Genomic DNA, 24,468 nt, shown 5'->3' on the forward strand with positions numbered 1-24,468 from the left:
ATCCAACTAGCTATCCATCCATCCGTTTTTTCTATCTTTCCATCATCCACCAATCCATCATCTATTCATCCATCTACAGTATCATCTGTTTTTCTATCCTTCTATCATCCATCCAACCATCCATCTATTTATTTGTTTTTTTCTATCCTTCTATCATCCACCAATCCATTCATTCATCAATCCATCCATTTGTTTTTTCTATACTTCTATCATTCACCAATCCATTCATCTATCCATCCATCAGTTTTTTCTATCATCCACTAATTCATTATCCATCTATCTGTCATCTGTTTTTTCTATCCTTCTATCATCCACCAATCTATCAACCACCCATCCATTCATCTTTCATCTGTTTTTCTATCATCATCCATCCACCTATTCATCCATCTGTTTTTTATCCTTCTATTATCCACCAATACATCCATTCATCCATCCATTTTTTCTATCCTTCCATCAGCCACCAATCCATACATCGATCTATCATCTGTTTTTCTGTCCTACTATCATTCATCCAACCATTCATCCATTTGTTTTCTATCCTTCTATTATCCACCAATCCATCCATCCATCTGTTTTTCTATCCTTCTATTATCCACCAATCAATCAATCAATCTATTATCCATCTGTTTTTTCTATCATTCTATCATCCACTAATTCATCATCCATCAATCTAACATTTGTTTTTTCTATTCTTATGTCATCCACCAATCTATCCAACCCATCCATTTATCCATCCATCCATCCATCCATCCATCCATCCATCCATCCATCCATCCATCCATCCATCTATCCATCTATCCATCTATCTGTTTTTTCCATCTTTTCATCTATCCATCTGTCCATCCATCTGTTTTTTCTATCTTTTTATAACTCATCAATCTATCTATCCATCTATGCATCATCTATCGGTTTTTCTATCCTTCTATCATCCGTCCATCCATCCATCTATTAATCTATTTATCATTCTATGATTCACATATATCCATCCATCCATCTATCCATCGTTCTGTCGTTCTATTCTTCTATTCTTCTATCATCCATCCATCCATTATCCTTTGTTGTCGTTCTATACTTTTATCATCCTTTCATCCATCCATCCGTCATTCTGTTGTTCTATCGTTCGATCTGTCTATCATTCAATCTATATTTCCATCATTCTATGTATTGTTCTGTCTGTAAGTAACAATTACTATCATTTTCTCCTTAAGATTTAGACATTTGGCACTTTCTTTCTTTCTTTCTTTCTTTCTTTCTTTCTTTCTTTCTTCTTTAGGGCAGAGACAGAGCGTGGGCTCTCGAGGAAGCACATCATTGAAGGTATATATCCTCCTCCTTTCTTCTAATTCTCGTGTCGTTTTGTAATTGACCTGAACCTTCTCATCCTTCTTTTCTTTCTTGGTCCCTCCTCCCTTATTGATTTTTTTCTCTCTCTTTCTCTGCAGTAGACTAGTGTGTGGCCTTGTTCCTAATAAAAGCTCAGCACCCACACCAGCATTCATTCTTAAACAGTGTGAGATTCTCTCTCTCACACAGAGTCGCTCTTCATAAACACTTCTACAATCAAACTAAAATATTAATTTAACAGTAAACATTCAAATATTCAACGAATGCTGCTGGTAAGAATGTTATTTACTCAATCTGTTTTTCAGAATCTTTATCATTTACCTCATTGGCTGATTTTGCATGTCAAGTAAATTAGCTTTATTTCAAAGTATAGAACCATGTTATTCATTCAGGATATGAGAAAAAATGAGGAATAATATAAAAAATTATCACATTATATATTATACATTATTATATATTATACATTTAGTTTAAAACCTTACATTTTAACCACTTGATTATTGCTTGATTATGACGGTAAATTTACATTTATTATTCTGATTTGATCTCGGCAATATTACTGTATTAGTATGAGATTGAAGCACTGATTTAGGAGATTTAAATATCTGTAATGGCTTTTCATTCCATTCCTTCATTCATTCATTAAGACATATTTTTTCTTAACCTAAATTTAGCATTTATAAATATGTATTCTAGAAATGAGACAAAAAGTCAGCTTATTAATATTAATAAATAATATAAAACTAATAATAATATAATAATAATAAATAATACTATATACTGTATAAGATAGCCTTGATCACTATTTTAAGCGTTTTATTTGTTTATTTATTTATTTTTTGTAATGTATTATCTATTTACATTCTATTTAACCAATAATATTTAATCTTTCAAAGGCTGACAGTCCTAAACGTTCCTGACACAATGATACTTAAAGTAAGTAATTTTTTTAAATACTGTTTTTTAAACCCTACAGAAATCAAAACCAAGTATACAAAAATGACAATAAATAAATAAATAACAAAAAAATTATATATATATATATATATATATATATATATATATATATATATATATATATATATATATACAGGGGCCGGCAAGAGGCAGGAGGCGGCAGAATAGAGATCACCCCCTCCCCAAGATTCCCAGTACTCGGTTAGAGCTGGAACGGCATCCGCTGTGTAAAACAAATGCTGGATAAGTTGGGGGTTCATTGCGCTGTGGCGACCCCTGATGAATAAACGGACTAAGCCGAAGGAAAATGAATGAACGAATGAAATACACTCACCACTTTATTAGGTACACCTGTCCAACTGCTCAATAACGCAAATTTCTAATCAGCCAATCACATGGCAGCAACTCAATGCATTGAGGCATGTATACATGGTCAAGACGATCTGCTGCAGTTCAAACTGAGCATCAGATTAGGGAAGAAAGGTGATTTAAGTGATTTTGAACGTGGCATGGTTGTTGGTGCCAGGTGGGCTGGTCTGAGTATTTCTGAAACTGCTAATTTACTGGGATTTGCACACACAACCATCTCTAGGGTTTGTAGGGAATGGTTCAAAAAAGAGAAAATATCCAGTGAGTGGCAGTTCTGTGGGAGCAAATGCCTTGTTGATGCTAGAGGTCAGAGGAGAATGGCCAGACTGGTTTGAGCTGATAGAAAGGCAACAGTAACTTAAATAATCACTCGTTACAACAGAGGTATGCAGAAGAGCATCTCTGAACGCACAACATGTCGAACCTTGAGGCGGCGGATGGGCTACAGCAACAGAAGCCCACAGCGGGTGCCACTCCTGTCAGCTATGAACAGGAAACTGAGGCTACAATTTGCACAGGCTCACCAAAATTAGACAATGGAAAATTGGAAAATCGCTGCCTTTTCTGATGAGTCGCGATTTCTGCTGCGACATTTGGTTGGTAGAGTCAGAATTTGGTGTCAACAACATGAAAGCATAGATCTATGGTGGCATGGCTTTTTCTGTCACAGCCCCCTTGTCTGTGGAATGGTCTGCCTTTATATATTAGGTCATGCTCTTCCCTTGGTGCTTTTAAGTCTCATTTAAAAAGTAACCTTCTGTCTCTTTCTTTTTGATTGCAATTAATTAATTTTAATCTATTTACATATTTTGCTTGTGGCGGTGTAATGGTGTGGGGGATATTTTCTTGGCACACTTTGGGCCCATTAGTACCAATTGAGCATCATGTAAACGCCACAGCCTACCTGAGTATGGTTGCCGATCATGTCCATCCATTTATGACCACAGTGAACCCATGTTCTGATGGCTACTTTCAGCAGGATAACACGCTATGTCATAAAGTGTGAATCATCTCAGACTGGTTTCTTGAACATGACAATAAGTTCACTGTACTCAAATGGCCTTCACAGTACCCAGAACGCAATCCAATAGAGCACCTTTAGGATATAGTGGAACGGGAGATTTTCTTAATGGATGTACAGCTGACAAATCTGCAGCAAGTGCGTGATGCTATCATGTCAATATGGAGCAAAATCTTTCCAATATCTTGTTGGAATATTTCCAATATCTTGTTGAATTTATGCCACGAAGGATTAAAGCAGTTCTGAAGGCAAAATGGGTCCAACCCGGTACTAGTAAGGTGTACCTAATAAAGTGGCCGGAGAGTAGATTTATATATACAAATATATAAGTAAATGCATGTACATCAACATACAAAATAAATGTACATCATATAACAACAACGGTATATCAATAGCATGTGGTACATGTTATACAGAAAAAAGATTTGTATCAGCTTCCTTCAGTAATCCTAAAAATGATATTTTTACATTATATTTTATTGATCAACCTCAAAATTAAACGTTTCGAGATGATAAACCTTAAGTGCTTAATTATAAACCTACATATGATAAATTCTGATTTATTTTTGATTGATCTCTGTATTGCTAAGAAGTGATGAAGGAAGACTGCTGATTTTAAGAGAGTTTAATAAACGTATTGTAATTTCAGCGCTGCGTTCAGATTGAGAAAATGTGCTGTTTGTATACCACTAAACTAATTGAATCCTTCACATGCTGCGCTCATTCCTCCAGTTCTCCAAGTTATTTTTATCACTCCAGTTTGTGTGTAGTTTTCCTTCCTGGCTCCAATCTCTCTCTCTTCCCCTTCTTCGCTGTAACTTGTGTTTGTTTGACATTGTTTGTGGGCTAGAAAGAAACGTCTGTTTATCCTCTATGTACTTTATAAAAAGCTCCCTGCTAAGAATATCTCCTCCACAAACCCAGAAAATACGGAGTGATTAGAGCCGTGGCGGAGGCGAACACAGGGCTGAGATTGGCTGGATTACAGTGGTTTGTTTTTTTTCTCTGTCAGATTAATTTCAGTATGGCAGAGTCATGAAAGCTATCTGACAACTTTGTTTCAACACACCTGGTGTTTGCGCTTCACTGTCATTTTCTCTGGCTTTCTCTCTCAGCCAAGATTTTTTGGCGTGACTGTAAAGCACCAGTTTTTTTGCCAGTGCATTGCTTTGTATGAAATAAGAAAATGTGATTTGAAAGGAGAAAAGTTAAAGTAGATCAGAGTGACCCTGGAAAGTATTTGGACACTTAAACAGCACTAAAAAAAAACAACAACTTGAAATGCCATTGCAATAAATAACAAAATGTCAAAGCAAGTGGCATTTATTTGCAGGAAAACCAGCATAAGCATGCTTTTTGTGCAGAATAGATTGTGAAGTTATTCTGTTATAAAGAACCTATCAGTGTATTCTTGATAGGTTTTTAATAAATTTGTGTTTTATTTTGCAAAGAATCAAAGTGCAAAGTTTGTAAAGTTTTGATAATATATATAGTATATATAATTAGTATCATATATACATAGATTTTATATCTTAATATAAATATTCATTCATTTATTCATTTTCTTTTCGGCTTAGTCCCTTTATTCATCAGGGGTCGCCACAGCGGAATGAACTGCCAACTTATCCAGCATATGTTTTACGCAACGGATGCCGTTCCAGCCGCATCCCAGCACTGGGAAAACATAAATATACATTTTCTCAACTATATGCATGCCTGTGTGTATTCATATAAACATAATAAATATACACACCACACGCACATAAATTATGTCAAAACAAACTTTATTTTGATGCGATTAATTGGGATTCATTTTTGCTCAGCACTAATTTAAATAGTTATTTATTGGTCTATTTATTATTTAAAGGCATGTTCTCCACCGTGTTTGCATGGGTTTCCTCCGGGTGCTCTGGTTTCCCCCACAAGTTCAAAGACATGTGCTATAGGTGAATTGAGTAAGCTAAATTATCCGTAGTGTATGTTTGTGAATGAGTGTGTATGGATGTTTGCCAGTGATGGGTTGCAGCTGGAATGGCATCTGCTGTGTAGAACATAAGTTGACAGATCATTTTGCTTTGGCCACCTCTGATTAATAAAGGGACTAAGCCAAAAAGAAAATAAATGAATGAATAGTCACCATACAAAAGTTATTAAAAGTTAAAATTGTTAGATATTTGTATTCTTTTTATATAGTTCCCAAGCTCTGTTTAACAGAGAGAAAAAAATAATTATATTTCACAATATTTTCTGTTATATTTGTCCTCTGGAGAAGTTTTATTTGTTATAGTTTGACTGGAATATAAGCAGCCGTAATTATCTTCTCTCTGTTAAACAACCCTTGAGAAATATTCGAAAAAAAAAAAAGTTTTACAAGAGGGCAAAAAGTTTTGTCTTCGTCTATCAATCATTCATTCATTTTCTTCACCACAGCGGAATGATCCGCCAACTTATCCAGCACATGTTTTACGCAGCGGATGCTCTTCAAGCTGCAACCCATCTCTGGGAAACATCCATACACACTCACTCACACTCATACCCTACGGACAATTTAGCCTTCCCAATTCACCTGTACCGCATGTCTTTGGACTGTGGGGGAAACCAGAGCACCCGGAGGAAACCCACACGAACGCAGGGAGTACATGCAAACTCCACACAGAAACGCCAACTGACCCAGCCAAAGCTCGAACCAGCGACCTTCTTGCTATGAGGCGACAGCACTACCTACTGCCCCACTGCATCACCCATGCCTTCAGCTATGTACATGTAAAATATGTTTAAAATATTATACTGTACTACTTTATGTTATAGTACCCCCATTTGGAAAACAATAGTGTGTATTGTCCCACCCAGTGTTACCCTAATCCCATCATTTAAAAATAAATAAACCAATAAATAAATAAATAAATAAATATATAAATAAATAAATAAGTAAAAATAATATTTGATGATAAAATCAATCCCTTGCCTATATACAGTTAAACTAAAATAAATTAGCCATCCTATGTAGTAAAATATTATGTACTGTCATCATGGCAAATATGAAAAAATCTGTTATTAAATATTAAATAGTTTAATAATTAAGTAATTAAATAGTTATTAAAACTATTACATTTACATTTAGTCATTTAGCAGACGCTTTTATCCAAAGCGACTTACAAATGAGGACAAGGAAGCAATTTACACAACTATAAGAGCAGCAGTGAACAAGTGCTATAGACAAGTTTCAGGTGTGTAAAGTCTAAGAAGCAAAGCATTAGTAAAGTTTTTTTTTTTTTTTTTTTTTGAGAGAGAGTACAGTTAGTGGTATAGCCAGAGAGGCAGTTACAGATTAGGAGGGAAAGTGGAGACTAAATAGTTGAGTTTTTAGTCGTTTCTTGAAGACAGCAAGTGACTCTGCTGTTCTGATGTAGTTAGGGAGTTCATTCCACCAACTGGGCAGATTGAATGTGAGAGTTCGGGAAAGTGATTTCTTCCCTCTTAGGGATGGAACAACGAGGCGACGTTCATTCACAGAACGCAAGTTTCTGGAGGGCACATAAATCTGCAGAAGTGAGAGCAGATAAGAAGGAGCAAAGCCAGAGGTCGCATTGTAAGCAAACATCAGAGCTTTGAATTTGATGCGGGCAGCAACTGGCAGCCAGTGCAAACGGGTGAGTAGCGGAGTGACATGTCTTCTTTTGGGTCCATCAAAGACCACTCGTGCTGCTGCGTTCTGAAGCAGCTGAAGAGGTTTGATAGAATTAGCTGGAAGCCCGGCTAGTAGAGAGTTGCAATAGTCCAGTTTGGAGAGAACAAGAGCTTGAACAATAAGTTGAGCTGCATGTTCAGATATGAAGATTCGGACCTTTCTGATGTTATAGAGTGCGAATCTGCAAGATCGAGCAGTTCTAGTTTAGATTAGAATGTATTATGTTTAGAATGTTTAGAATGTGTTGAAAAAATCTTGTTACTGTTAAACAGAAACTGGGGAAAATATAGAGGGAGGTTAATAATTCAGGAGGGTTAATAATTCAACTGTAAATATACAAAAAAAAAAATACAGTGCATAACAAACTGTCCCTCAGCATTCTGAATGGCAGTGGATTCTTCATCTTTTTTTTTACTTCCTATTTCCTCTTCCTCTCCTCTTGTCATGGATTGGTCAGGCTCTCACGACCCCCACTCACGAAGATCACCATCACCTGACTTCTAATGAGCACACAGCTGCATCACATTCACGAGCACCAGATAAAAGCACAGCACTCCAGTCGCTCATTGTCCGGGCTCGTCTCGACGAAAGCGGACAACTGAGCGACCACTCAGCGTAGTCATCCTCAGCTAAAACAAACGATTTACTTACCTGTTCTCTTTGTATTCCTCCTAGTCTTCCTGGTCCTCCCGAATCGTCCTGTCTTCCAGTCCTTCCAAGTCTGTGTCATCCTCTGTCAGCTGTATCTGGTGTGTGCTGTCCATCCTCGTGTATTCCTGTTACCCAGCCACGGAGGAAAAGACCCCAACATCATTCCTGATCCTCCTGGCTATCCTTCATGTGCTCCTTGTTGTCATTTAATAAACACCCTAACGTTCCTTACCTCTGTCTCCTGTCCGCTTCATAACAGAAGCCCGGACCCATAACGACGACAACATGAGCACCCCCGATCACCTTCAAGAGCTGGTGGACCAGTTGAAGCGGATTCTACAGCCACCAGCTCCACTTTCCAACGCACCACCAGCACCGAGCACTTCCGCCTCCACAGTTTCTTCTTCGGCCCTTCCTTCCAGTCCCATGGCCCGACCAGCGCCCTACTCAGGCGGAGCGGGGGAGTGCAATGGTTTTCTGTTACAATGTTCCCTCATATTCGAAATGCAACCTTCTCTATATCCCACAGATAAGTCGAAGATCGCCTACATCGTATCTCTACTCTCTGGACCTGCACTTAAATGGGCTGAGACGATCTGGAACCAAGCCGGGCCGGTCATGAATTCCATCACTACCTTCACGGAGTATTTCAAAGAGGTGTTTGGACGTTCTGATGGGGAAGTAGCCGCTGGAGAGCAGCTGTATCATCTAAAGCAAGGTACTCTATCTACACAGGAATATGCTCTCCGGTTTCGCACTCTAGCAGCTGCAAGTGGATGGAATGAGAGATCGTTGTTGACCACGTACCGGCTCGGCTTGGAACCCACTCTCCGAATCCAACTGGCCACATTAGATGATACAATGGGTCTGGAGAGATTCATCCAACATTCTCTCCGATGTTCCGATCGTCTCCGTTCCTATCAACAGGACACCATCACCCCCTCGTCTGCACTCCTCCAATCGCCTGAGTCAACAGCCTCTCCAGAACCAGAACCCATGATAATAGAGTCTGGAAGACTGACATCAGCGGAACGACAGAGGAGGCTGACCCGGGGTCTGTGTCTATACTGCGGTGTCAGTGGACACACCCGTATGGAGTGTCCCCTTCGTCCCATTCGGACTTCAGTGAGTGTATTCAGTACGAATATTGAACAATGTAAACCACTTACTACCACCGTACAAATAACTACTGCCTCTATTTCTCTCCTTGTCACAGCCCTCATCGACTCCGGGTCAGCAGGGAACTTCATCTCCCAATCCCTCTGTCGTCAACTCCACCTCCGTACTGAGGCGTCCTCGCATATATACCAGATACAACCGATAACCCAGTGCACTCGATCTTCGACCCGTATCCATCGACAATGCGAAGACATCCTTCTTCAAGTGGGGTTGTTACATCAAGAGAGGATTCAATTTCTGGTTCTGGAGGGTGCAAATATGGACATCATTCTAGGGCGCCCGTGGCTGGTGAAGCACGATCCCATCATCTCTTGGGGCACAGGAGAGATAAAGAAATGGGGATCTGGATGTACACCTGCCTGTTTTCCAAATCTCCCTCTTCAAGGTCGGAACCCCATTTCTTTGTTTGCAACATCGGTCGAGAGCCCTCCTGAGAAGCAGTCTATCCACATTCCTAAGGAGTACAGCTCCTTTCATGATGTCTTCTGCCCCAAGAGAGCTTCCCAGCTACCGCCGCATCGGCCATGGGACTGCGCGATCGACCTAGTTCCAGATGCCCAGTTGCCAAGAGGTAGGATCTACCCGCTCTCGCTTCCAGAGAATCAGGCAATGGAAGATTACATAAGGGAAGCTCTGAGTCAGGGGTACATACGTCACTCAAAATCACCAGCCGCCTCAAGCTTCTTCTTTGTGGCCAAGAAGGACGGAGGGCTGCGTCCATGCATCGACTACAGGGTCCTAAATAACGGTACAGTAAAATACCGATATCCCCTTCCTCTGGTACCAGCCGCTTTGGAACAGCTCCGAGAAGCCAAAGTCTTCACTAAATTGGACCTCCGCAGCGCGTATAATCTGATAAGAATACGTGAGGGGGACCAATGGAAGACAGCATTCGTGACCCCTACTGGCCACTATGAATATGAGGTCATGCCTTACGGTCTGGTCAACGCCCCCTCCGTATTCCAAAACTTCATTCATGAAGTCCTCCGGGAGTTTCTTCACCACTGTGTAATAGTGTACATAGATGACATCCTCATTTACTCCCGGAGTGAGGCCGAACATCGCCAACACGTTGCGGAGGTCCTACACACATTGAGAGAACATCACCTCTACCTCAAAGCGGAGAAATGCTCATTCCACCAGAAGTCGATTCATTTCTTGGGATACATCATTGACCAAACCGGTATACGTATGGATGGGAAGAAAATTGAGGCTGTTCTATCCTGGTCAGAACCCACTTCCATTAAGGAGCTCCAGAGGTTTCTTGGGTTTGCTAACTTTTATAGACGGTTTATCAAGGACTACAGCAGGATTACATCACCTCTCACTAATCTCCTCAAGGGTAAACCCAAAGGACTGGAGTGGACCAAAGAAGCAGCCGCAGCCTTCCGCCTTCTTAAGAAGGAGTTCACAAGGGCCCCACTCCTGACTCATCCTGACCCAAATCTTCCTTTCGTGGTGGAAGTGGACGCATCCACCACCGGCGTCGGGGCAGTATTATCTCAACATCATGATACACCGCCCCGACTGCATCCCTGTGCCTATTTCTCTCGGAAGTTGAGCCCGGCGGAGCAGAATTACAGCATAGGAGACAGGGAGCTTCTAGCAATCAAGCTAGCCTTGGAGGAGTGGCGTCACTGGTTGGAGGGAGCCAAACATCCGTTCCAGGTGATCACAGATCACAAAAACCTCCAATACATCAAAGAGGCCAAGAGACTATGTCCACGTCAAGCCAGATGGTCACTTTTCTTCTCACGTTTTGATTTCTCCATTTCCTATCGTCCAGGACCCAAGAATCTAAGAGCAGACGCTCTCTCTCGTTTACACGAGCATCACGATCATGAAGAACTCCCAACGAAGATTCTTCCCGAACACATCTCCATTTGTCCGATCACCTGGAACGCTCCTCCAGTCGTTGCCACTCCGGAAGCCCCTGCTCCGCCGGGATGCCCTCCTCATCGGCAGTTCATACCACCTGAACACCGGGTAGATCTGATCCACTCCTTACATACCTCGCTAGGCACTGGACATCCAGGGATCAACAATACTCTCTCGCTAGTATCCCAACGATTCTGGTGGCCAAACATGGCAAGGGATGTGAGGCAATATGTTCAGGGCTGTAAGGACTGTGCCCAATCCAAGAGCCCACGTCATCTACCCGCTGGAAAGCTCCATCCCTTGCCGATTCCGAACCGTCCCTGGTCACACCTAGGAGTGGACTTTATCACTGACCTCCCTTCGTCAGAAGGTAATACCTGTATTCTAGTCATAGTAGATAGATTCTCAAAGTTTGTCAAACTAATCCCTCTGAAAGGTCTTCCCACAGCCTTTGAAACTGCCGACAATATCTTTAATCAAGTCTTCAGGTCATTTGGTATTCCAGAAGATATTGTGTCGGACAGAGGTCCACAGTTCATCTCACGTCTATGGAAAGCCTTCTTCAAGCTCCTAGGTGTGGCCGTCAGCCTCTCTTCTGGATATCATCCCCAAACCAACGGGCAGACAGAGAGGAAGATTCAGGAGGTGGGACGGTTCCTGAGGACCTTCTGCAGTGGTCACCAGAACTCCTGGAGCCAGTATTTGGGCTGGGCAGAATATGCCCAAAATTCACTGCGGCAACCCTCCACCGGACTCACGCCATTCCAGTGCGTCCTGGGCTTCCAACCACCGCTCTTTCCCTGGGATGGCGAACCATCTGATGTCCCCGCAGTGGATCACTGGTTCCGGGAGAGCGAGAGAGTCTGGGACGAGGCTCATCAACATCTGCAGAGGGCAGTCCGTCGAAGCAAGGTAACCGCCGATAGGAGAAGGTCTGAAGAACCCAGATACACACCCGGACAAAAGGTGTGGCTATCCACCCGGGACATACGCATGCGACTGCCCTCTCGCAAGTTAAGTCCCCGATTTGTTGGTCCCTTCACCATCGTGGAACAGGTTAACCCCGTCACCTACAAACTACAATTACCCTCTCACTACCGTATTCACCCTACATTCCACGTATCACTCCTGAAACCCTATCACGATCCTGTTCTTCCCTCCACAGAGCCTGACCACGAAGAGGAACCCCCTCCTCCACTGCTCCTAGAAGAAGGAGCCGTCTACGCAGTGAAGGAGATCTTGCGTTCCCGACGTCGTGGTGGCCAGTTGGAGTACCTGGTGGACTGGGAAGGGTACGGCCCCGAAGAAAGGACATGGGTTCCCAGAGCTGATATTCTCGATCCTAGTCTCATGGTGGAGTTTCATGAGAGCCACCCTGAGTTCCCAGCGCCTAGAGGCAGAGGGAGACCACCACGGCGTCGGAGGTGTCGGCCCTCAGGAGCGGGCCCTGGGGAGGGGGGTACTGTCATGGATTGGTCAGGCTCTCACGACCCCCACTCACGAAGATCACCATCACCTGACTTCTAATGAGCACACAGCTGCATCACATTCACGAGCACCAGATAAAAGCACAGCACTCCAGTCGCTCATTGTCCGGGCTCGTCTCGACGAAAGCGGACAACTGAGCGACCACTCAGCGTAGTCATCCTCAGCTAAAACAAACGATTTACTTACCTGTTCTCTTTGTATTCCTCCTAGTCTTCCTGGTCCTCCCGAATCGTCCTGTCTTCCAGTCCTTCCAAGTCTGTGTCATCCTCTGTCAGCTGTATCTGGTGTGTGCTGTCCATCCTCGTGTATTCCTGTTACCCAGCCACGGAGGAAAAGACCCCAACATCATTCCTGATCCTCCTGGCTATCCTTCATGTGCTCCTTGTTGTCATTTAATAAACACCCTAACGTTTCCTTACCTCTGTCTCCTGTCCGCTTCATAACACCTCTTGTGTCTGCAAAGCTCTGCTCTTTTTAATCCTCTTTCACCAGCTCACCTGTTCCTACTTTTGCATTTCCTCTTTCATCCCTCCATCCCTTTCCCACTTCAGGCTGTCAGCTCAGAATCAATGCCAGTCCTTGAGCGACTGCACAAGTCTTCATTTTTTATCTTTTTTAGCCTGTTTCATCGTACAGTTAAATGAAATGCAGTTATTCACACATGTGCCGCTCAAAACTATTTTCCCCCTTTACAAACTACAAAAGAATACATTAGGTAGAATTATTTTTCTGCTCTCTAAATGGGAAACAAAGTTGTTAGAGCTCAAAATGCATCATGAAAAATATCCTATTCATATTACTCACGGATCTGTGCTCTGTGTGTGGAAATGACCTCAATTTAAGCCATTATTTGATGAACGTCATTCCTGTCGAACACCGAACGCACCCCAGACCAGACCCCAGAAAAATGTGCCTGTGGTGACAATTTTGTAAAGATGATATAATGCTACTTCTTACGCATTTTGCGGTGTTATGAGGCCGTGCTCTTTTCTTTCTTTCATCTTTTTTTATGAGACTGATCATTTCTATCACCTGAAAGCCTCCGTCTGTTAAAGAGCTGTTTCCTGTTGTTTGCTTTGGTTTTTCTTTTCTTTTTTTCTTTTGTTATAAGCATAGGTAATTAGACTGAACTGGAAGATTCTTTATGTTTATTATTTTCAGGAGTTAACAAGATTTGAACTCGGTTGCAGTTTAGATTAGTTAGTTCCCCCTGCCTCAGTCAGGTTTTAGTATTATGTTTGAGTATTTATACAGTTTACAATAGTACATGGTACAATGCATAGTTTGGGAAAAGAACGATGTAGTGACGAGTGTTTCCCAAAAAAGTAGTTGCTTTGTCGCAGATCCGTAGTTTGAACCACATTAGTTATAACGTACAACGTCCATAATGATGCTCTAAACGTGGTGGAGTAACTACTTCTTTGGAGAAAAACCCATACTTTTTTGTGCAGTTATTGTTCTACATGGACTCCTATTTAAAAAAAAAGCCAATATTAGTTTTGGTAAAAACATGTACTCGCTTTCCATTTTAATTGAAATATATGTAAATGGCGCATATAGGACCTATATATGTTTCCTTTACAAATATTATTGAGAATATTCCATTTAAAATCACTCAGCTAACACGTATTGTAATCTTATATATAAATCATATAAATCGTTAATAGTTGTAGGCCTAATTTACAATAGACTATTTATTAAGAAAGGACAAAATATCCTACTTATAATAATAATAATAATAATAATAATAATAATAATAATAGTAATAATAATAATAGTAATTCCTCTTTTAAATCACTGGATTAAAAATAAATTATAAATAATTTTGAACAGTTATTTTATAGTGCAATAACATTTCACAATTTTACAATTTGTACTGTATTTTTGATTAAATAAATGCAGCCTTGGTAAGGATAAGCTTATTTTAAAAGATTTAAAAATCCTACTGACCCCAAACTACAAAGGGTGTATAGGAAAAGGAAAAATCAAGAGAAACATAATTTCAATTTTTGAAATGATTCAATTTTAGTTTAACTTGTTGGAATTGAAATGTATTATGTTCCTTTACCGAAAGATGTTAGGTGACCAAACTGTTATTTTAATGGATATTAAACTGTTTAATAAAAATGTTTAGTTTAAATGCACCATTGTTGGCTATATTCACTGAGAAGGGGTGTACTCATTTATGCTTTGCATTTTTTTTATAAAACATTTGAGATTTTTGCTATTATTTATTTAATTATGTTTTTATTTTAAATGATAAAAGAAGGAAATAAGCCAAGGAGAAGTGAGGGAGTGAGTGACTTTTTTTATTTAATTTTTTTATGAGCAGCTTTTTATGTTAGTCCCTAAAGTGGATCATAGGGGGGCTTGTCCAGGCACTTTTGAACCCTGCCACTCACAATATAAACTGGGCTGTACTTGTAACATTGAGCATATTCAAAATTAAATGTCCAGTGAGTGACGCTTAAAAGTATTTTAGGTTGTGTGTGTTTTTCATTCATTCATTCATTCATTTTCTTTTTGGCTTAGTCCCTTTATTAATCAGGGGTCGCCACAGCGGAATGAACCGCCAACTTATCCAGCATATGTTTTACACAGTGGATGCCCTTCCAGCTGCAACCCAGTACTGGGAAGCACCCACACACTCTCAATCACACACATACACCATGGACAATTTAGCATACCCAATTCACATACAGCACATGGATTTGGATTTGGAAACTGGAGCACCCGGAAGAAGCCATGTGAACACAAGGAGAACATGCAAACTCCACACAGACATGCCAACTGACCCAGCCGAGGCTAGAACCAGCGACCTTCTTGCTGTGAGGCAACAGTGCTACCCACTGCGCCACCTTGAGTGTTTTTTTTTTTTCAAAAACATTTTTTAATAACTTGCATAATTGCTGTCATTGGGCGGCACGGTGGCTGTTAGCACTGTTGCATCACAGCAAGAAGGTTGCTGGTTCGAGTCCAGCTGGGACAGTTGGCATTTCTGTGTGGAGTTTGCATGTTCTCCCCGTGTTTGCGTGGGTTTTCTCTGAGTGCTCCAGTTTACACCACAGTTCATAGGTGAATTGGATAAAACTAAATTTGCCCAAGTCAATGAATGTGTGTGAATGAGAGAGTGTATGGGTGTATTGTGACTGGAAGGGGATCTGCTGCATCAGAGTACTTGGCAGTTCATTCTGCTGTAGCAACCCCTAATCCAAGCCTTGAGTGAGTGAGTAATTGGTGTCAAAACTATCTGTGTGTGCTCCTCCCAAAATAAAACTTCACTTTATGATGCATTTTGCAGGACTAAATGTTTTTTCCTTCATTATTTATTTTATTTGGAACATTTTACTCTTTAATTATGTATGATTACAACATTTCTATCTTGCATCAGTGTTCATTTTGCCACAAACATTCTTCGATTCTCCGTATACAGCTGAAATAAACTAGGTTTGAAAACTGTCACTGTACTGCTGGAGAAGCACCGCAACTTACACGGACTGCAGTGTGAAATCTGTGACCTGTTAACACGGCCACGGACAAAATACAGACAGCAAGCACACTGCAGATGGTGTATGTGTGAAACAGTGTTTCCCATATCTACTTTGACAATATTCTATCATTACACCTGAGGGTGCTATTGCTTTCTGTAGATCCGGACCTGGTATTGTGCCATGGGAACCCTGCAGAAATTATTTATCATTCATTGACATCACACAAATAAAAGTCACTGCTGTTTTATCCAATGATAATTTCAGCTAAATACTGCAAGGGCATTTTTGCAGTGTTTTCTAGCGAGTCTGGGAAGGTCAAATGTAACTGTAACTACAAAAGAAAATCATAATCACATTTCTCTCTTTCCTTCTGTATAGGTCTGAAGGGCTCTTTGCAGAGGTTACAGCTGGATTATGTGGATGTGGTTTTCGCCAACCGCCCTGACAGCAACACGCCTATGGAGGGTAGGTGAGGCTTAGGCCACTCTATCAAAGTCAATGCAGAGGCGCCCAGCTTTGATTTTCTGCATCACTGCATTGTAAAATGTGAGGCAGTTCATAAAACAATGCAAGTCTACACTGAATTTATAGCACTGTCACTGAAGCAGCTATAGCAGGCATTAGCATAAACCATAGGCCGGGTGTCTCTTTACTGTCACAGCGGATCCACAGTTTGAAGAGAGTCTTGCTGAGCAGGTTAGTTTATGTTGATTTGTTTTTATCTGTCTGGATCAGGGTTGTCAAACTCAGCCCTACACAGTTTAGTTCCAACCCTGCTTCAACACACTTGCCTGTAGTTTTCAAACTAGCCTAAAGCACTTAATTAGTACCATCAGGTGTGTTTAATTAGAGCTGGAACTAGACTGTGCAGAGCTGCGGCCCTTCAGGAACTGATGCTGCATCCCAATTCACATACTATCCATCCTAAATAGTATTCAAAAATAGAATTAGTATGTCCCAAACCATAGTATGTTGAAAAGAGTATGCCAAAGGTTGCTAGATGGTTTACTATTTCCAGTAAAAACTCGAAGTGTAGAAGCGTCCATACTCTAATCGCTGATATTGCCCACAATACACTGCACGTTGGATGTGAATCTGTTAGAACAACAAACTCGGGTAAAAGGTGTAAACAAACTACAAACATGGCTCAAAAAATGTAACTACACATCGCAACTACACAGTGCAAGCACTGTGATTGGTCGGCTTGGTAGCACTGACGAGTGTGGGCAGGGCCGAGAGCCACACAAACCCGTTGGAGCGAGTGTTTACAAGTGTCGTGTACCGTAAAGGAGGTCCAGATGGAAAGTTTTGTTTTGTGTTTGTCGTATAATTAAAGTTATAGCACACATCCCTCAGTTCCAAGTGAACGAGTTTGAGCTACGTTTACATTAAGGTAGCATTCAGAAAAAACAAAACACCAGTGAAGAAACTCGACACAGAGGAACATAAAAAGATCACTGCCAGCTAGTGTTTCAGAAGTGTTATTGCAGAGCAACACAAACAGCGCACAGAAGTATAAATCCACAACGTGCAAGGCATGCGCCGTGGGTCACGCCAATCACTCGACGCTAAGTATTTGACTTAAGTATGTGAATTGGGATGCAGCATGAGTTTGACACCCTTGGTTTAGATAAAGTGTAAAAGTACAGACGCCAAAAGGAACGCCGAAAGCACCCCCTTGAGGTGTGAGGTTTGTCACCACTAAAGTAATGCTAGAAGTCTTGAAGTCTTAAGGCTGATTTATACTTCTGTGTCAAGTGCACGCTTATGCTACGGCGCAGCTTAAGTTTGGACGCATAGCCCTCGCCATGGCCATCAGCGACGCTGACGCGCACCTCTCAAAAATTGTAACTGCATGTTGCAACGACACGTAGCGCAAGCTCTGTGATTGGTCGGCTTGGTAGTGCTGACGAGTGTGGGTGACACCGAGAGCTGCGCAAGCCTGATGGAGCGAGTGTTTATATGTGTGGAGTCTTGTTTTGTTTTGTGTTTACCTTATGATTAAAGCTGTTGCACGGTCGTCAGTTCCCACCTCAAAATAAGCGAGTTTGAGCTACTTCTACGTTAAGGTAACGTTCCGAAAAACAAAACACCAGCGAAGAAACTCGACACAGAGGAACATAAAAACATCACTGCCAGCTAGTGTTTTGGAAGTGTTATTGCAGAGCAACACAAACAGCGCACAGAAGTATAAATGCACAACAATGCGCAAGGCATGCGCCATGGGTCACGCCAATCACTCGACGCTTTATCTTCACCATTAAGCTGTATAAATTTGTAATATTGTGACACATGAACACATTATTTTAATATATTTTAAAAGCGGTTTATTCATGTGATAGCAAAGTTTCATTTTCATCCTCATCCTCATTGCTCCTGTCACATGACAGAATCCGCTCTAATTTGCAGATAATATAAAATAGGTTTTGCTGATTAATAGTTTGTGGAGACTTTAGTTTTTTTTCTATTAACAAACCATAAATACAATACAATACATTAAACCAGGGGTTCCTAAACATTTCAGCCCATGACCCAACAATAACAATGCCAGTGGCTCGTGACCCCCATTATTTTTGGAGGTGGTACGTTGCACATTGCACTCACAAAAATAGGCCTATATAAATATAAGCATAAAAAAGTGCAACAGTCTAACAACCATATAATTTTTTATGGTCATTTATTCATTTGTTATATTTAATATTAACTTCTGGTGCAGTGGGTAGCACAATCACCTCACAGCAAGAAGGTCGCTGGTTGGAGCCCCGGCTGGGTCAGTTGGCATTTCGGTTTGGAGTTTGCATGTTGTCTCTCTGTTCACGAGTTTCCTCTGGGTTCTCCGGTTTCACCCACAAGTCCAAAAACACGTGGTATAGGTGAATTGGTTAAGCTAAATTGTCCGTAGTGTATGTGAGTGAATGAGTGTATGTTTCCCAGTGATGAGTTGCAGCTGGAAGGGTGTCCGCTGCGTAAAACATGTGCTGGATAGGTTGGCAGTTCATTCCGCTTTGGTGACCCCAGATTGGTGAAGGGACTAAGCCGAAAATGAATGAATGAATGAATGAATATTAACTTAACCTTATGAGACTGATAGGCACAATGTTTAAAAGTATATTATCAGTCTATCAGCAGCTGATAATTTTTATTGTATAATAAAATTTATTTGACATTTGATAATCACTAAAAGACCCCTCGGCATTAGGAACCACTGCAATAAACCATACTTAAGTACAATAATACAGACATAGACTATTACAGTATTGAAATAAAATCATAATAATAAAACTGACAGTTGAAAATGGAAAGTGACGGGGTCTAGAGTGGATCCACTCAATAAGAATACTTTTTCTAGCAAGTAACAGGAGCTTGTCATGAATAAGGAAATAGTTAGAAGTTAAAGCAGTGTCTTTTGCTGGCAAACTAATAATAAAAACAGGTTCTTTGGTAAGACTAATTCTAAAAATATCTCTCATCTTTCGTGCCACCCCATTCCAAAATTATGTGATTGCTGGATATTGCCAAAAACAATGTATGAAAGTTCCAATTGCAGCCTGGCATTTGTTGCATAAAGGAGGGGTAATGGAGGGGCTACATTTGTGGGGTAATGTAGAGTGTTGTTAGTAATTTGTGCTGCATCTCAACCAGTCTATTGACTTTTGTGGTTTTTGATGAATAGAATGCTCAAATGAATAGCACTTCCCTAAAATAGGAATATCTTGTCACATAAATGTATTGACAGTACCTTTTGATCAATTTAAAGCATCCTTGTTTATAAATAGTGTTATTAATTTTTTTAAATCCCAATCCAAACTTTTGTTTATAGTGTATATTTAATAACAACATATTATTGAGGCCTTAAAAAAGCAACATCTTTTGCACAATTAGTCTAAATAATGTGTGTGTTTGTGTGTGTATTCTTTACATTGTGGGGACCAAATATAACCACAAATATTGACCTTATTCTTCACTTATTCTTCATTTTTAGATTTTAAAAACAGCTCGTTCTGATGCTTGATATTGCAAACTGATTTTTCTTATTATATTATTCTACTTTGCCTATGTAGTCATGAACACACTTGTTTGTGAAGCAAGCAGTTTGACCATTTTCTGCCATTTATTATTCTGATTCAGTTTCCAATGGGAGACACTACTAGGAAGTTCTTAAACAATTGCAAAAGCGAGCGCACTTCCGCATCGCAGAATAAGGTCAGTAGCAATAACAATACATTTTGACCTTGTGAAGACCTTTTTTGGTCCACAGGTGGAAAATGGCTCATGAGTCACACATAATTAATTAAGTATTTTGAAAATGTAAAAATGCTATTGGTTTTCTGTGAGGATGGCGGATTAGGGGGAGGTTTGGGGTAGGGGGATAGAATATAGTCTGTGCAGTACGTCTATGGGAAGTCCCCCTGAAGATAGCTGTAAAAGTGTGTATGCGTGTGTGTAACTGTTTGGGATGGTAGTATATGTGTGTAAACCAGAATGTAGGGTGCTATTTCCATACCTTTCAGGGGGGCATTTTTTTTCCACCAAGCTGTTATCATAATTCCAGTCTGACCTCTCTCTCGCTCTCTTTTAATTTCTGTGGCACCGCAGTCTCCTTCTTACACTCTCTGCCCATCACCATATCTGTCTACTTGTTCTCTTTCTAGCTCTCTCACTCTCTCTCTCAGTCTGACGGGGATTAGAGAATTGCCCACTGGGTACACAGTGTATTTTAAGCTGATCTTTCCCTGCTGTGTGCCCAAACTTTAAAGCTCAGACACACACATGCACGCACACACACGTTTATTTTTATTTATATATTATATATTTTTGTTTATTATTATATTTATATATTTACACACAGTTGCAATCAGATATATTAACCCCCCTGAATTATTAGCCCCCCTGTTTATTTTTCCCCAATTTCTGTTTAACAGAGAGAAAATTTTTTTCTAACACATTTGTAAACATAATAGTTTTAATAACTCATCACTAATAACTGATTTATTTTATCTTTGCCATGATGACAGTAAATAATATTTGACTAGATATTTTTCAAAACACTTCTATACAGCTTAAAGTGACATTTAAAGGCTTAACTAGGCAAGTTATTATATAACGATGGTTTGTTCTGTAGACTATGGAAAAAATATATAGCTTAAAGGGTCTAATAATTTTGACCTTAAAATGTGTTTTAAAAAATTAAAAACTGCTTTTATTGTAGCAGAAATAAAACAAATAAGACTTTCTCCAGAAGAAAAAATATTATCAGACATACTGTGAAAATTTCCTTGCTCTGTTAAACATCATTTGTGAAATATAAAAAAAAAATCAAAGGGGGGCTAATAATTCTGATTGCAACTGTATTATTATTATTAAAATTATTATAATAAATTATTTCATTTTTATATTTATTTATTTACACTTTTAGTATTATTTAAATGATTTAAATTAATATTAATTATTATTATAAATACTAATTCATTTATTTTAATAATATTTTATGTTTATATTATTATTATTATTATTATTATTATTATTATTATTATTATTATTATTATTATTATTATTATTATTATTATATTTTATTATTATTTAAATTATTTGAACTAATATTACTTATTATTGTAATTTCTAATTTATTTATATACTGTGTTTATATTATTATTTATTGTTATATTTTTACTGTTACATTTTTATATTTATTTATTTAAAAAATATATTATTATTTAAATTAATATTAATAATTATTATTATAATTACTAATTTATGTGTTTTATTTATATATAATGTGTATGTTATTATTATTATTTTTTTTATTTTATTATTATATTTTCATATTTATTTATTTACATTTTATTAATATTTTCATTATTATTTAAACTAATATTAATTATTATTATTATTACAAATTTATTTATTTTATTTATGTATTATGTTTATATTATTATTATTTCATTTTTAAAATTATATTTTTATATTTATTTATTTATATTTTTATTATTATTTAATATTCTTGTTATTTATTATTATCATTACTTATTTATTTATTTTAGGCATATATTATGTTTATATTATTATTATTACTTTATTTAATTTTTTATTTTTGTATTATTGTATTTTATATTTATTTACATTTTATTTTATTATTATAATTACTAATTTATTTGTTGTATTTATATATGTATGTTTATATTATAATTTTTTATAATAAACATTTTATATTTATTTTTTTACATTTTTAGTATTATTTGAATTAATATTAACTATTATAATTACTAATTTATTATTTTATTTATATATTATGTTTATATTATTATAATATTTTTATGTTTAGATTTTAATTAATATATTTTTATATTTATTTATTTACATTCTTATTATTATTTAAATTAATATTAATTATTATTATAATTACTAATACATTTATTTTATTTATAGATTGTTTGTATTATTATTATTTTATTGTATATATTATTTTAATTTAAATTGTATTCATTTTAATTTTTATGTTGTTATTATTATTATTATTATTATTATTATTTATTTATTTAACTTTACTATAAATAAATACAATTACTTTATTTTGTACTTTATTACTAATTTTATTGTAGTTTATCTTATTTAATTTCATTATAGTTTTATATCCCCAAAAGCAAATTGGCAATCCCACACACACCTGATTTCTGCCATCGCACTATTTTAGGATTCTTTCCTGTCTGCATACGAGCGAGTCTTATCAACGCGTAAACACATTTTACATCAGAGTTACCTGCCAGAAAACTAATGCGTCGACTTCCTACAGTGTGAGGATAATCTCAAGAGGACACTCCATACAAATCAGAGCTTTAGAGCGGCTGCCGTGGAGATCTATCAGGCTAAAACATTTAATCATCATTCTGCCATCAAAACCGCAATGACTTTAATCCAAATTGATGTGCAACGTGTTCCTGGCACGTACATTTCAATCCTCGTGGGAAGATAATGATAATTGGCTATTTTAATAAACGTTTTGGAACGAACTTGAGAACAAATTTGACTAGCCTTGTTCTCCCTGGAGACTTGATCTGTTTTTGCAAATATCTTGGTATTGTACGGTATGTTCAAACAAGGTCGGTTTGTAGGATGTTTAATTATAGCATAGACTATATAGTTTAATTTTTAATATATTTCTGGTGCTACAGATTTTTGTTTGCTTTTTTTCACACCGAGGTACAAAATTACACTGTTAACAATTTCCAGTAGAGTCTATACAGTAACTTACTGGGAGCAATTTTGCCAGTAACTTACTGTAAATCAATTACAGTAAAAATACTGTATTTACAATTACTGCAGCATTTATCTTCCTCTATATGTATGCACAGTATTGTATATACTGTATTTACTGTAAAATATACAGTAGTTTTCACAATCCAACTTTAAAATACAGTAACATACTGTATAACCGTCCTACAGTAAAATACAGTTCATATTACAGATAAATACAGTGTAATTTACAAAAATCGTTAACAGTAGTAGATCTTAAAGGTATAGTAGCCATCCAGTGTTTAAAGGCGGATTCATTCAAATTAGGGCTGACGACAATTCTGATTCCAAGTTCTAGAATGGATTCTGGAAACTATTCCTCACTGTTGTTGGAGTTCTACTGTATTTTGATTCTTTCCTTACAGTAGTAGATAATGGAAAAGAAAACTCAATTTAAGCACATAACCGTATATTGTATTGTATATTCACTGAAATAACCATAGCAATGAAATCGCAGTTTATCTGTCAATCAGATGTGTGTGGATGTTTTGTCATAATAACAAAAGGCTTTCAGCACTATTTAATTCACCTTTATTTGTATAGTGCTTTTACAATGTAGATTGTGTCAAAGTAGCTTCACATGAAAGATCATAGTAATTTGAAACAGTTTGAAACAGTGAAACAGTGTCACTATTAAAAAGAAAACATAAAGATAAAACCAAATCAAAAATAAGACAAAAACCTTCATGTCTACTGAGAGTGCAATTCAAAATCTATCATTTAGTTTCACCAGTTTCAATGTACTAGACAATCTACATTATAAAGAGCGCTATAGAAATAAAAATGAATTTAATTGAATATGCTAAAGCTGTTTATATGGCGGCTAAACCATGCAAAACCCATGTGTATCAATATGTGTTAGATACAGAAATTAAGTTGAAATGTAAACAAACACCATTATTTAAATGAATGAAAGGTAATAATCAGCAGTACACATTTGGATATGGTTATTTGAATCAATTCATAGAAGCGTATCATCTGAATCTATTTATCTGATTATTATTATCAATTGACTTTTGATCCTTATTATCAAGAGAGAGTCAAAGGATTAATTAGTTCATTTAAACTGATGGAACTTATGGAATCAATTCTCAAAATCTGGAATCAATTCT

At 38.0% G+C, this 24,468-nt stretch overlaps 1 protein-coding gene across 1 annotated transcript in view; it reads left to right on the forward strand.

Moving 5' to 3' along the window:
* Positions 1-24,468, forward strand: part of kcnab1b (potassium voltage-gated channel subfamily A regulatory beta subunit 1b) — a 104,214-nt gene that overhangs the window by 53,445 nt on the left and 26,301 nt on the right. The window contains exons 7-8 of the mRNA XM_056480499.1: positions 1,274-1,317; positions 16,445-16,531. Coding sequence (XP_056336474.1) covers positions 1,274-1,317; positions 16,445-16,531 — 131 coding nt within the window. The remainder of the gene's footprint in view (positions 1-1,273; positions 1,318-16,444; positions 16,532-24,468) is intronic.

Source organism: Danio aesculapii, chromosome 2, assembly GCF_903798145.1.
Source record: "Danio aesculapii chromosome 2, fDanAes4.1, whole genome shotgun sequence".
NCBI lineage: Eukaryota > Metazoa > Chordata > Actinopteri > Cypriniformes > Danionidae > Danio > Danio aesculapii.